The 15,965-nt window shown below is 39.8% G+C and overlaps 1 protein-coding gene across 1 annotated transcript in view; it reads left to right on the top strand.

Annotated features, from left to right (window-relative positions):
• The window catches only part of nrg2b (neuregulin 2b), a 58,393-nt gene that overhangs the window by 21,848 nt on the left and 20,580 nt on the right, over nucleotides 1-15,965 (top strand). The window contains exons 3-5 of the mRNA XM_028588835.1: nucleotides 2,318-2,480; nucleotides 3,978-4,096; nucleotides 5,709-5,835. Coding sequence (XP_028444636.1) covers nucleotides 2,318-2,480; nucleotides 3,978-4,096; nucleotides 5,709-5,835 — 409 coding nt within the window. The remainder of the gene's footprint in view (nucleotides 1-2,317; nucleotides 2,481-3,977; nucleotides 4,097-5,708; nucleotides 5,836-15,965) is intronic.

Here is a 15,965-nt window from a genome sequence, read left to right as displayed (position 1 = left end):
TAAAGTATGTGGACTTTATGTATGTCTCCTGTAGCAGATAACAGGAGTATAAGGGTCGTGTTATACTCAAAAAGTAGTAGTTCTTATGGCTTGATGGCCGACCACATCGGAAGGCAAAAGTGTGTATAGCTCTTCCCACTGGAAGCTGTGGTGAATAGCCGGCCGTCATATACATACATTTCCGAAGCTATTCGACCATCGACACCGACAAACACCTTTACACACACTAAACTCCTCTTACTGTCGAAACATCGAATGACCGTGCCTTCAATTTTTACTCGGAAGTCAGATTTTCCGAGGTCAAAGTCCAACATGGCTGCCCCGTGCATAAACAGTTGTGAAAGCCAAGTGACATACAGTTATTAGGACTTCTGTCTAATTTGTGTCTCACTAAATCGGTCGTACACACAGTCCTGTCCAACTTCTATCTGTGGACGTGTTACGCTGTTTGTATGCACAAAAAAACTGTGTAATGCATTGTTGTCAACTGGTGTCTTAACATTGCTAACAGTGGCTAACTTGGCTAGAGCTAACTGCACAATGAAAAATCCAACTTGTAAATGGAACACGTTCAACGCGGGTGTGACGTCATTCCCAGCTCTGGCCTCCGAGTTTCGAGGTAAATGGAACGCACTATAATATCTGCAGAATTTAGTTCAGCATTAATTGATTTTTTTTTGCCAAGTTACTGTAACAAAACACTGACACATAAATACTTTATAAAGTTGAGACGTTATGACGATCATGATAGCAAACAGTTGATTTACACTTCCAGCAGATATGGAACAACATTAGCATTCATTTAGAGTCATGCTGAATGTAAGTCCAGCATGCACTCTTCTTTTAGCTCTTTTTTTGTCTCCATAAAAAAACCCTGAGTTAAAGTCTCTCACAATCTTCTTTGTTTGGTTTCATCAGTCAACAGGAGCACAAGCCAAGACCAAGTCTGGTTGAGTCAGGTCAACATTCAACAGTGTATCTAGTCCTAAAACCGTATGTGGCATGGACTGGAGCCTCAACAAAGAAGAGAAAATACCAAAATAGCAGGCAAATTGTTCCAATAAGATATATGATGCAAGTGACATTTAGTGCTATTCTTAAGCATAACTCATTACAAGCCAACAGCCAGAGAGAGAGAGAGAGAGAGAGAGAGAGAGAGAGAGAGAGAGAGAGATAGCATCTGGTGATGTTGAGATGATTTACTTTGGTGTGACGTGGAATTATACATCAAGAGTGTGTGTCGAGTCTGTGACAAGACTAAATCTCACAAAATGTGAGAGCTGTGTTTAAAGCTGTGCTACTTGTTCTGTTGTGTGTCTAAAAATCCTTCTTAAATCCTACTTACATAAGTGCAAGCTGTTTGGAAGGTACTTCATAGAGGTTCTCTTTTTTACCTTCACTCTGAGTTTGTTCCCCCCCCCCCCATTAACTTCCACTTGTGTAATTTAAAGATAAGGCTGCAATTAATATATATTTTTCTTACTGTGAAACAAAGCACATTTCTTCCTACTGAAGAAGTACAAACGGTTAAATGAAATGTAAAGTTTTTCTTTTTCTTTTATGTTGTATAAAATGTGCTAGATTTACAAGACACACAGAAATAGACCTACATTGTTGAGGCTCAACATACAGTATGAACTGGGAGGAGTTAATGGAAGGATGCAGCAGTGCTGTGAGGAGCTGTGGCTCTATACAACAATTGCCTCACAGTTGATCAAGCATGTGCTATCACTTAAACATTGTGTGTGTGTGTGTGTGTGTGTGTGTGTGTATAAATGGTACTAGATGGTGCTGAGCTGTCTTTTTGCTTTAGCTTCTGTGTGCTGGTGTCAGAGTGATGCAGTCTGTTGTAGTTTTTAAGGAGAGAAGAGAGAGAGTGAAACTCTCCTGAGACTGATGAATCACACGCAGACACACACACACACACACACACACACACACACACACACACATTGCTCTATAGTGAAAATCTACTGCAGTTTCAATAAGCCTTCACTTTATCTTTGCTTTTCAGGATTTTCGTGTGTGTGTGTGTGTGTGTATGTGCTTGAGAGAGAGAGCGTGTGTTGTGTCATTGATTTTCTTCCTTTTTTGACATCTCTCGTGAACATCTGAACCCTCACAAACACACACACACATACACACACAAACACACAATTAAATGGATAGATTAATTGAATGTCTAATTTCCCTTCCTCGCGTCATCTCCCTCTCTCTCCCTCTCTGTATCACTGTCCCTTTCTCTCTCTTTGTCAATGTCTCTCTCTCTCTCCATCTCTGTCTCTCTCTCTCTCTCTCTCTCTCTCTCTCTGTCCAGCCTCTGCTCCTAAGCTTCGTCTGACGCGAGGCCAGTCTCTGGTGGAAGGGGACAAGCTGTACTTGAAGTGCGAGGCGTCGGGGAATCCCAGCCCTTCCTTCCGCTGGTACAAAGATGGACATGAGCTTCAGAAAGGCAGAGACCTAAAAATAAAGACCAACAAGTGAGTCTGTCAGACTGGATATTTTTCTCAATATTCACAGTGGACACACAATTTTTACACCAAGAAGTTTGAAAATGCCCCAAAAGACTGCTTCTTCAAACACACTCAGTACATACTGCGATGGCTCCTGGCATGCAGCTCTGTTTAGGTGACCGTGGGCCACTTCACACTGCACCCAAACTGTCTATTAGCAGAAAATTGGACTTCCTTTTCTGTTTCATTTCATTCATCACCATAGATGCAATAAAACAGCACGGAAGTTTAAGTATAGGTTCAGGTTTTTTTTGAAGGCCATCTTAATACAACAACAGCCACATGCCCATATGTACATTGAGAAGGTCATTGGTCAGTGTCTTCATTCCTCCGGTCCTTACTGGCCATTAAGCGATAACTTCCTAGAACAGCTACACTGTAAGAGATGAGGGTTAAAATCCACAAAATGCTAGTGTAGTCAAACAGTAGACATGGCAGAGGGGTACGTCCTGGTAGTCACATGTAGGTTCAGGGACTAAACATCAACAAAAGCTACATTTCGTAGCTAAGATTTCTTTTAAACTCTGTGCGGCTAACTCAGACTACTGAAGCCTCGTGTTAGCTTTAGTTGAACGATACGATGCATTTTTGTACTGCAGGTCTACATGGATTATGTATTTTGTCCACCATTTCTTACAATGTTTTAAGAAAGGAGTGCTTCGCCGTCAGTATGGATAATGAGTTCAGTGACCCACAACTCTTTTGACCGTACAGTACATACAGCTTTTGCATTGAGGGTTGTATTAAGATAGACTTGGAAAATCCAAACCTATCCATTTATGTGGACAGTGAAATTGTGCCGACTTTGACACTGTTCAGATCAACCCATCTTCCAGAGCAGTATTATCAGGCAGTGTCCTACTTCTGTTTCATTGGTTACATCACATAGACACAGATGACTTACCTGGTATTACAGATCACTGCTCAACATTTTCATCTACAGAAATGCTCATTTTAATTCACTTATTTTGCATTTATCAAACACTCCTGAATGTCACCCTCTTATTCACTGTTATATATTTTAGATATCACCTACTTTTAAGAATCTGTCCTGTTGTTTTTGTATTTAGTTCAGATATTAAGGGAGTACAGTATCATTTCTTGTAATCTGTTCCTGTGAAGATTAGGTGAAGCCTGTTTCTGTTTTTTTTTCACAAAATAATTATCCATTTGCTTTGATGGCCAATCACTATGGACATCATGATCAGTTGTTAATTGCTGGTCTTGGCTGGAAACTAGAGTAACATTTTTCATTCAGTCAGAGATGAGTCTGCTGCTTTTTTGAAACAACAATAACTGACACTGTCTTTTTATCTGCTCTGTATCACTCTCTCTTTTTCTTTCTTTTTCTCTATCTCCCTCTCTCTCTCATCTCTCTCTCTCTCTCTCTCTCTCTCTCTCTCTCTCTCCTCTCTCTCTCTCTCTCCCACCTCTGTCTCTGCCCCGCAATCCCCTTTACTGAAGGAAAAACTCAAAGGTGCAGATCAGTCGCGTCCGTGTGGAAGACTCTGGCAACTACACCTGTGTGGCTGAAAACTCACTAGGACAAGAAAACGTCACGAGTATAATCAGCGTGCAGATCTGTGAGCAATGACACAATCTATCTATCTATCTATCTATCAATTAATGCTGATTGTAGCAAAACTTACGTTAACTTACGATAACGCTTTTTAGCACATCAATACAAATGTCCTTCTTATATGCTTTGTTCTTTAAAGTTTTCCTTCCTAAATGTCTTTTTTTCATAGTTTCTTTCATCTGTCTTTCTAAAAAGCTCAAACTTGATAGTGGGGTTTTATGTTCGTTTCCTAAGATCAATGGGTAGCTCTTGTACTGGCTAGTAAACTTTGATCACCCTGTCTTTTAACAAAAATATGAGAGCTATTATTGTTGTTATTATGTTATCGTTCAACAACTTCATCTTCTAAGAGTTTTTATTTTAGAATAAAAGGGTTAGAATAGAATAGAATGTGTTTATTTTAAAAATAGATTTAATATCAAAGATGGAGGAACCCGATTATGTAGTCACAAACCTTTTTTGAGGTTAACGTAAGCATCATATATAAATCATATATATATATATATATATATATATATATATATATATATATATATATATATATATATATATATATAGATATATAGATATATATAGATATATAGATATATATATAATGGAAAAAATTATAATAATAATAATAACAGTAAGAAAATAACTGAGTAAAAATTAAATGAATTAAAATAATAATAATAAAGGGAATTAAATAATATCATAATAAATTAAGTACTAAAAAAATCAAAGGTAGATAAAAGCTGATTATTTCAGATAATTTTTTAGGCTATGGAAATAGGCAGAGCCCAACAGTTTCAAAACAGAAACAATGGAAAACACAAAAAAAGGATTATATTACCCGTAAATATACCCGAACATTTTCAAGTTTGAAGTTAAGAAGACAGAAGTGTGTTGGGTGGGGGCAGCTATGAGCTGGAGAGCTGCAGCGAGCTCAGGAAAGTGACTGATGAAACCAAACTCTTTCAAATTCACTTAACCCTTGTGTTGTCTTCTTGACGACCATGCAACTTTTAGTTTTTCTGGGTCAAAATTTAAAATAAAAATTCAATGTTTTGGTCATCTTTTTCAACATTTGTCAGTTCTTTGTTATTTTTTCCAAGTTTTTGAAGCTTTTACAACGTTTTTGTCACTTTTCTACAAGTTTTTTTGTCACTTTTTGCGATGTTTTTGTCAATTGTTTTTGCGCTTTATTTGACGTTTTCATAGTTTTCTTCCAACGCTTTTGAAGCTTTTTTCCGTCATTTTTGTCACTTTTCAACATTCTTTTATAAAAAATAAATAATTCAAATGCTATAAAATTGAATATAACACCCAAATTCAATGAAAGTAGGGAACTGATCATTTATTTTATTTGTGAAGAGTGTTGCATGGAACCATCCACTTTATTCTTTTGACAATTTGGTTGAAAGAAACCCAAGTTTCTGATATAGAAACTTTTTGAAAATGGGTCAAATTTGACCCGAGGGCAACAGCAGGGTTACGAGGTCTGAAAGGTATGTGGTAGGGTGTGGTATGATATTATTTAGGACTATGGCTGTCATAAAATGTGTGATTTTAACAAAAAGGTTGCAGCATCTTTTGCATCTTTTTTTTCTCCCTGTCTGCCTGTCCTGTCCTCGTAGTGACCACCACCACCACCCCGTCTTCAGGTGTGAGTCACGCCAGGCGCTGCAACGACTCGGAGAAGGCTTACTGCGTCAACGGAGGAGACTGTTACTTCATACATGGTATTAACCAGCTGTCCTGCAAGTAAGTTGGTTGCTCGGTCGGCCCCCGTCCCCTCAGTCATCACTGTGTAGTCGCTCCCCTGTCTCTCCTCCCTCCCTCCCTCTGTCTTTCTGTCTCTGTCTCTCTGGTCTCACACACTGTGTCGCTGCTCACTGCACTACGTTGTCTTCTGTTCCCTGGTTTGCCCTCCCCACATACAGGCACCTGCAGCCCACCTAGCCACTCACTATGCACTGTGTCTAAGGATTGTTGTTTAAAGTTTTAATAGATTGTCACAGAAGAAAAAGGATTTTGTATAAAGCTGATGGCAGATCCTCAGTTGGACATTATGTCTGCACACATTGGAATTGGTTTTTATCTTGTTCTAAGATGATTACTTTAGTTTAATGAGTAAAGCTTGCTTGTGGTAACAGAAAGTCATACAAAAAGATGCAAATAAATGCAAAGGTATTAGAACAGAATGAACAGTTAAGGTGTCTTCGCATTACAAATGATATTGATTACATCAGTTCTTTTTTGTTTTCAAAATAAACACCTGGACATTTCTTTGCCATTTTTTATGAATATATAATAAAAAACAATGAGCCCTGACTATTTTAGATTAGATGCAAATTAAAGCAAAACTGGTGCCGTGAATCCCACCTGTTAACAATACCCTGGGCTTGTCTCTATGTTCACGGGCTCCTATGTTCCCGAGGGCCTAGTTTAGCCTTGTGTCGAGATTTGTAAGAGATTGGTAAGGGCTACATCTTCGCAGTTCAAATGGCAAAAAACAAAAGAAACAAAGTAAGCGAGATGGACTTTCAAAATACAGTTTAACTTGTACTAAAAATCTCTCAAGCCACTGTGGAAATATCAATGTCTAAAGTCAAGAAAACTGTCTTGCCTGCAAATTTCAGGGCCTAAGTTTTGATAAGTATAACATCAGCAGTCTGTAAGCTGTAGGTGGTTGAGTTCAACATATTGACTCAGGGAAACGTACATTGAACATTGGACCTAAGGCAAAAACATTGCTGAGAAGATAAAACCCTTCAAAAGGTCTCTTTAATGTGTCATATGAAGAGGATATTGAGCTGGGGAACATGGGACCCTGAGAACATGGATATGCTGCCCTATATGTTAGTAGAACCCAACGGAAACAATAGTTAAATATATGCATATATATATGTGATGACAGTGTGTGGGGGAAAAATATTGATGTTATGGACAATTATATATAAATATAGATTTAACAAAATTTGTTATCTTCCATTAGACAGTATAGCAGACCTTTGTCTCCTTGGCCCAAGCTAGGTTAGCAATCAGGTATCTTATACAGCATGGCAGTTGATTCTACTTTGCTGACCCTGCAGCAGAAAAAAAGTTTTTCCCAAGAGCACAGTATTGTTCAGAGGAACTTCACAGGCGTGAAAAGTTAAAGAGGACATCCTGTGACGTAGTTTATTAGCTGCTGCCTCTGTTGTCGGTCACTCTGTTGGCATGTAACCACCAAACACTTTGCATGCTGAGGGCACCTAGGAAAGCGAAGAGGACAGCGATTTGGACTGTCCTGGATTTTTGTTTTTCAACTTTTAGTGAGGTTGCACATTTAAGTGTGTGTTAGCCCACATTTTCTGAACTTATTCATTGTCACTCACCACCATCTGCCTGTGAGCCGCTGTAAGCAGCTGTGCTAGTTACCTAGCAACCATAATCACAGTATTGCTTATTTCTAATAGCTAGCTGCCATTATTGACTGTGCTTTAATTTTAACATTCAGAGAATAGTCTGGCAGTATTGCCATAATAAAGTTAGTCCCAAGTGAAATATCAGAATTAACTTAACTACAACTGATAATCTTTCGATACAAATTATTCAATTATCAACCGTGAAAATATGGTGTAACCAGTTTACTACGGGATTATTGACCATTTATCTTAACTTCACTCAGAGTTGTAAAGTTGACAGTGGGGGGATCGTGGGGAAGCCAGCTAAATAGCAAAAAGTGCTTGCCCAGACTGATCTCATGAAGTGGTGTATGTATGATACGGCAATTCGTATGCCATTTTTGGCGTGTTATCAAGACGCATACTCGGTTTTTAGCGTGTTTATCAACGCCGTTTGGCCTCTATTGACTTACATTACCTTGCGATTGCGTGTAAATTGACGCCGTAGAGAGTAGTATGAAAGCCCGAAAATCCACCTAGGGAGGTTGGTTGGGGTGGTGGATGGGTCAAACAACGCAGGACTTTCACCCATTGTGTCCTGCGTGTCACATTTCCTTCGTGTCCCGCGTGTGACGTCTCTTAAACTCAACCTTCGCTTTCTTCTTTTCCTAAATCCAACCGGTTCTTCTTTTCCCTAACCCAACCTGTCCGCTTTATACAGCGCTCAAAATGGCGTGTATGTTTACGTCCGCTGTATACAGCATAGACATACATGCGGATAGCTCAAAATGCGTACAGATAACATGCCACTTGGCTTAAGAAAGTGGGCATGTATGTATACGCCAAGTCATGATGTGACGTTGGCTTGTCAGAGGTAAGATTGCATTAAGCTGAATTAAGATTGCATTAAGCTGAATCCTCAAACATCTAAGATCTAAGATCAGAAGTAAGTGTAATATTTGCATATTTCATGGATTATCCATCTGTTTTAAGGTTTTCCTCCTCTGGTATTGCTAAACAGTCCACTGTGATTTTATAGTTCCCTCTTTGTCAACGTTCTCGCAACTATGACAATATATTAATGTCAAAGCGTTAGGACGAGCTGCTTGACAAACTAATGGTCACAATCATGGCAAGCTGGATCTGAACTGTAGTAATAGTGATGCCTTAACTACTACTGTATTTCTGCATTGAAGCAGACCAGGAGTGGTTGACAGGGTTCCATTTAATGCTAGGTATCAAGTCCTTCTTCTTCTGTTTATTTGAAATAAACTAAATAATAATAATAAAATGCATCACTTCCTGTGAGTGGGAGTATTTTTCCCAGAAAAGAGCTACCAGACTGGTATGTGTTTAGAACAACAAGTGCAGTTCTATGAGCTAGATATGCGATGAATCACTGCTATGTTATATCAACCTGTTCCTGAGAAAAACAGACATTTATTTATATGAACATGTCACAAGTTACAGTTACAGCCAATATAATGAAACAATGTGCATGTTGGCAAAGTTGTGGTATCAGGTAACAGTAAAACTCGAAACTTGGAGCCGGTAGCATTTTACACTAGTGTAGTAGAGGTGGAAAATGGCATTATATTAACAATTAATATTTCCCTTTTTTGGTACATTCAAGGGATAGTTTGCACATTTTTAAGTATGGTCGTATGAGGTTCTTATCTATATTCAGTGTGTCACATACAGTCGGCGGTCCTTCAGCAGACAGAAGGACAGAAACGGAAGCTAAGTAATGTACTGCTGTGGACGGGGGCAGCAGCTAAACGTATTTTAGCCACCTAAAAAAAATCATTATCAGTTTAAGTGTACGCTACATTTAGAATATTTTCGCCGCTTTACCTTGCCGTCAGGCAGCTCTTTCTCTTCAAAGCCACCAGATTCCTTTTGACCAAAATAGTAATTTAACTTCACAGAACACGGGAGTTGCGATTCGATTATAGTTTTGTCTCGATTGGTTAGTTCATTAGTGTTATTGTGTGACTTTGGTGTTATTAAGGGATAGTTTGGATTCACCAAAGTCAAACAATAACGCAAACAAACTAACAAATTGAGGCGGCGGTAGACCAAGGAGTCTGGTGGCTTTGAAGAGAGCATAGATTAATATAATGTCTTCATTTCTCAGTCGGAAAGGGCTTTCTGACGGCAAGGTAAAGCGGAGAGAATATTCTAAATATAGTATAGTACTGTAGGCCTTTTTTTAGATGTCTAAAATATGTTTGCTGCAGGCCCCACACTGACAATGGATAAGTACAAAATATATGATATAAGTATGCCGACAGGTGTAAGGTCAATGTGATACAAACTGCACTTTTGCAACCAAAGCTTTGTATGAACCTAAGCTACGAAAAAGTCTTTGTTCCACTTTGTGAAATGTATATTTTTCTAAACTGGAGGTTGCATTCTTTCAGTTCCAACTTGCCATGCATACAGGGTCATTTTGTAGATGTGTAGCAAACACTTCCCCTGAGTGTGGGTAACAGATGGCGTGTATAGTCGCATATGATCAAGAGCTTTTGTTGTTATGCTTCCTGTACAATTGGATGTGTCTGCTAGAAATCCATCCTTAGATCCTGCATGTTCCTGATCTACACTCTTTGTTTCTTCATTTCCATTCCTCTCTCTCTCACTTTCTCTCTCTCTGCTTCCCCTCTTCACTCTCTCTCCCCATGTCTTTCTCTCTATCCCTCATCTGATATACAGTACCTTCCGGTCATTGCTGAAGGATAAATCAGGATTTTTTTTTTTCATGGTGCTGACAAGCAGAAAACTTTGTTTGAGAGGGTTGCATATAGACATTAGGAGCTGCGTATATAGCAATTTAGGAGTCCAAAATGGGCAGGATTGTACAACACTCTGTGCATGATTGTGCTACACACAAACTCACGGCATATTTCAAGAAGCTACAGCAGGCTAGCAAGGTAGTAGCAGACTAGCCAGCAGTTTCCAGAGAGTTACTGTAGCTTCTCAGCTTTGTCATCCTTTGTTGGCCTGTCTGTTTGGGCCGGTGGATAACAGGATGTAAATAAGACCACTGTCTGTAGATTGTCTGCTCGGCTTGTTCCCTTCAGAGATATGTAGACCCCCAATCGCACACGAAGACATTCACGATTTTGCAGCTGCAAATCAGTGCACTGCATGGCACTGGCAGGCAGCAGAACATTTTTTAATATCCCTAAAATTTGAGTGGTATTTGCAAGCTCTTTTGTGCCGACCATGGAGACATATAATCTCCTCTTCCCTGAAGGAGAAAGTAATGCTTTACAGCAAAATGGAGTCTGTAGGTTAAAGTGGAGGACAGCACATACAGAAAGGCACCCTGGCTTAAACAGAGAGTGGAGGTTAAAATGGAGATCAGTACATACAAACATGCCCGCTGGCGAGCTGTTGGCAGTCAAAGCTTGGTGTGTCTTGCTTACTCAATGTTCCTTTAACCTGTGTTATAGCTTTCTGTGTACAGTTGCAGATACTCTGATTAACGTTGTTGCTAAACTCCAGTCTGGCTGCCAGCTGTAAACATTAGTATGTATTCCCAGCTACAGTATAGGTTGAAAATGCCAAATCCCCCATTTGAATCGATAAAGTTAATTTAATCGAATCGAATCTACAAATGCCACGAGTTCAGGCTTGTATTGAACATAATGTCCACAGCTGTCTGTGTTTTTTTTTTCTCTTAATTTTTACGAGCCTTTGAATGATAAATATATAAAAAATGAATCACAGACTTTTGCTTTCATTCAGATGGTTTGAACAAAAGGTTTGCTGGCTTTTCTTTCCCTCTGTGCTCATTCTCAGGGCGGAAAGAACAGTACAGTCGGGGGGAAAAAAAGGAAAGGCGAGCATAGGCAGATAAAGCAAGGGTGGAGAAAAGAGGGGGCATGAGAGGCAGGGAGAAACAGAAGAGGCGAAGGAGAAAAGAAATGATATACAGTAAAAGCTCTGCCGGCATAGGGCTGCCTCTGCTCCGAGTGTCTCGCACCTTCTCTCCCTCTCTCTCTCTTTCTCTCTCTCTCCCTCTACTCTATTTATAACTCTATGGGAAATTGCTGAGTGGGCTCTTCCGAGGGGTTTTGCTATAATTGATTCAAAATGCAAGTTGTCTCTTTAGTGGTGAGAAAGAGGAGAAAAGGATCCCCAGTCAGTTCTATGGACGGTATATGCAGGGGGGTGGACGGAGGTTCTTGCCTTTCAAACTGGATACATTTTTTGACCTGATACTAAATCACTGTAATAAAAACAATATGGCTATTAGAGCCAGAGAGCGTCTGTTATCCTATAATGGCTGTAAGGAGGGGGGGGGGGGGCACACCCATGATAGCAGAACACTAGGGTTGATCAATTGCTTTGATTCATCTACAGTATAATGTGCACTGCAGTTGGATCAGATTTTCTATAACATGCCTATTTTTCATTTGACTGCAGTAAAAGCTGATCTACTATCACTTATAGCAATAAAGAGATTCAATCAATTAGGCCTGGCTGGGTAAAAGCCATGACACTCATTATAATTCAAGACATTTCAGAATTTGAAGCACTCTCTCAAAATGATTTTTTTTTATTTTCTCAAGGACATGAATTGAAATGTAGCATTTCATTTAAAGAGCTGATAAGCTGGATAGAAAAGAATGGAAGTAATATTAATTAGCTTTAAAAAAAGAATATTTTGGGCTATGTATGTATGTATGTATCAATTTTCGAGTGACGGTTATGCAGTGAGGAGCCTACTTGTTAGTTTCAGTGTTGTGAGTTTGATGGCTGTTGCCTGAATATGAATCATATGCAGCCCGTGGTATCGCTGACAGCTCGCCACCCATCCAGAAACAAAACACCACACTCTGCAGCTGTATGTAAACTCTTGCTGTTATTTATGCCCAAGAAATACCAAAACCTATTCCAACCATTTTCATGCTCACACGCTGTGGAGGTCCATCTCTCTCTCTCTGTCTCTCTTTCTGCTTCTATCTCAGTCTGTCTGTGTGTGTGTGTGTGTGTGTGTGTGTGTGTGTGTGTGTGTGTATGTGTCACCTTTATACTTCTATTCTTGTGAAAACCAGGTATACTTTCATTTTACACATCCCCATTTTTGGCATAAGGTCATTTTGACAAGTCCTCATTCTTTAAGGCTTATTTTACAGGATTCAGCATTGCAGCTTTACACAAAGCAAGGATGTTGTTCTCATTGCAGCAGCACTCTTCTTAACCACTACATGTGCATGACTAAACAGGGCTTTGATTTCCTGCCTTGGCATTTGCACCTTCAGCTTCATTAAACCTTGACCTCAAAATATTCTGACTGAGACAAGGCACATTCAGCGACATTCAGACTACTTAGGTGTTCGTTGGATTTCTAACCACTGTATCTCTCAACTGCATCTTACTGATAAAGTCATAAGTATAGAAGGAAATATCCAGGAGGCCAGTGATACAGTGTGTGTGTTTACATATTCCTTAACCCATCCACATTTTGTATGTTCATAAGATCATTGAAATTATTCATGTAAAGTATTTAAAACTGCTCCAAACTATAATTTTGTATAGTAACAGTGGATCAAATGACTATGTGTAATGTGAAAATAGTGACAAATGTTTTTTTTTTTTTTTTCTCATATATGGGAATATCAGACAGTGTTATCCAGCTCTGCTCTGATTGGTCAGTTTGACTCCCAGTCATGCAGATCACAACCACCTAAGTGATTACGTAATGGGATTGTGACAGTAATATGTTGCTTGCTCTGCTCTGTGATGGTCATCTGAACATGCCTAATGAAGATCTCTGTTAGATCAAAACATTCCTCTATTAAATTAAATAGTTGGGAACTATCAGTACAGAGAATTTTTTGGCTTCAGGTTTGTTTTCTAATCCAGCACCTGTAGAAGTATTTAGCATGTGCATACCCTACACCCTGTTTACTGCTTGTAGTAAAAGACCTACAAAACATTATCACTGTGCAGCTTCAGCTCTACAGAATGTTACAGTTTATTTAAAGGTCCCATATTTTAAAAAGTGAGATTTCCATGTCTTTTTTATTATACTTTTACTATACTATATATAGTTAGAAAGTGCCGCTACAGTGCCGTTACAGTCATTCCCAGGCTGGAATGGGGGTGCAGAGACACCGAGAGCGCAGATGCCGAAGATATTAAAAAACGCTGACCAATCAGAGCAGACTTGACATTTTCAGGGAGGGGGCTTAAAGAGACAGGCGCTAAAATAGAGCTTTTCAGACAAAGAATCATTCTAGTAGAAACCCAAAATACAAGTATGGGCCTGAAGATTAGCATAATATGGGACCTTTAAACTCATTGTTTGGGTTTCATGGTCCAAAACTTTGATGTTTTGGTTCACTCTCACGGCTCTCATCAGCCTTATTTCCCACAAAGCTCTGATAAACCCACCGTACGCTACCAGCTCAGCACCAAACAGCAGACAGATAAAGTTAGCTTCAAAGAAAGTGGAGCATTTAGCAGCTAAAGAGCCAGATGTCTTTCTCAGGAGCAGGTGGAGACCAGGCCTTTTTCTTTGCACGTTGCTTAACATATCCAGGCTGGCACGTTAGCCAATGAAAAATGATTATATCCCCCAGCAAACAGGTATAGGCAGTAGGCTTTATGGTTCAGAGAATATTATAGATCCAAGACGAAACTGACAGAAGGGCGGGACTGAGAGAAAAAGTCGCAATTACAAATCCATCCATCCATCGATGTGATGACGTGACGTGGTAACAAGTGAAAACACGCTGTGTCTCGCACTCTCGCTAATGTCTGTTTATCCTTTAAATTCACCGTTTGAAACTTAACTCCCTCCTAAACCTAGCTAAAGTATTAGATTTACTAATCTGCTGATCTGCTACTGAGCTGCTGTCTCCATGCCGAAAACTAAAGCGGTGCAGACCAACACATATGCTGAGGCGGTCACCATGGCGTCCCTCACCCACCTGCTTGAGTCTCATCGAACCGCCATCTCCGAGGACTTTAAACAAACTTTCTCAGCACTCGAGACTAAGTTGAACGGTGTCTTAACTACCGTGATAGAACATGCTGAGAAACACGAAATACTTGAGAGTGAAGGTGACGCACGAGAGGTATGCCTGAAGGCTGCCAACGAAGCTATCATCAAGCTACAGAGAGACCATGCTAAACTAGCAACTAAAGTTGTCGACCTCGAGTCACGGAGCCAGCGTAACAACATCAGGGTTATCGGTGTACCTGAATCTATGGAGGGGCCTGGGCCGACGGCTTTCTTCGCTGGGATGCTCAAGGAGGTATTTGGAGGGGTCCTCGATTCACCTGTTGAGTGTGAACGGGCCCATAGAGTCATGGCACTGAAACCTCCACCTAACCAGCGACCAAGACCGGTCATCATTCGTCTTCTCAGGTTCCAGGTAAAGGACAAGATCATCCGCCATGCCCGGACCATGAGGGGTAAAGTGAAGTTTCGGGATCATCCCATCCTTGTGTTTGAGGATTATCCTCCAGAGGTTATGGAGCAGCGGAATGAGTTTAAGGCGGTCATGTCGAAGTTGTACGAGCGAGGGTTTAAACCGGCCCTGCTGTACCCGGCCAGGCTTCATGTCAAGCTGGAGTCGGGAGGTAGGAAACACTTTCCCACGGCAGCTGAGGCTGAAGCCTTCATCGCATCCTTGCCACCGCAAAACACCTAAGATCTTAGTTTCCCCAAATCCATGGGACGAGGATGGCAGGCCAGTATGCATACTGTTGTATGGAGTAGAGTTTCTATTTTAGTTCCGTTTTTCATTGTTAGCGGTGATCTGTTTGTCTATATTTTTATTTATTACGGAAGTCAGTCTCTCTACTATGACTAAATGTTTCCAATAGCCTGCTCCCCTTTACGGGAGACTCAAACTTTTCTTTTTTGTTTTATTTCTCAGGCGTGTGTAATTTGTGTATCTGTGTGTGTTCGGTTGTTCCAAGTGTGCTTGCGGCTATTGCCGTGCCAATGTTTTTATGTAATCCCAGAAAACTCCATGATTAATTTGTACTGTTTATATTATGGGTCTTAATGATTTCAATATAGTTGGAGATTCTCAGCACTGCATTGATATGGGTGGGAATATTATTTGCAATGTTCTTGACCCTGATAACTTAAAACCATTAAATGATAAATATAATTATTCATTGTTACATTTAAATATTAGAAGCCTAAACAAACATCATTCTGATTTAGCTTCTTTACTCTCTAATTCAAGTTGTCATTTTGATGTTATTGGGTGTAGTGAAACCAGGCTCAATGATTTTTCAAATGCAGATTTACTTAACCTCGATGGGTACAAACTACACATTAAGAATAGACCTAATAGAACAGGTGGAGGGGTCTGCCTCTATGTTAAGAACAGTCTCCAAGTAAAAACTTGTGATCTTTATCTAGAGGATGACCATTGTGAGTCCTTATTTATTGAGATTAACAATAATGACAAAATATTTTTTGTCGGTGTACTCTATCCACCAGACTCTGCTCTTGACACTATTTACTGT

This window comes from Perca flavescens, chromosome 10 (genome assembly GCF_004354835.1).
Source record: "Perca flavescens isolate YP-PL-M2 chromosome 10, PFLA_1.0, whole genome shotgun sequence".
NCBI lineage: Eukaryota > Metazoa > Chordata > Actinopteri > Perciformes > Percidae > Perca > Perca flavescens.
The sequence above is the reverse complement of the archived record's forward strand: the minus strand, read 5'-3'. Positions and strand labels throughout refer to the sequence as shown.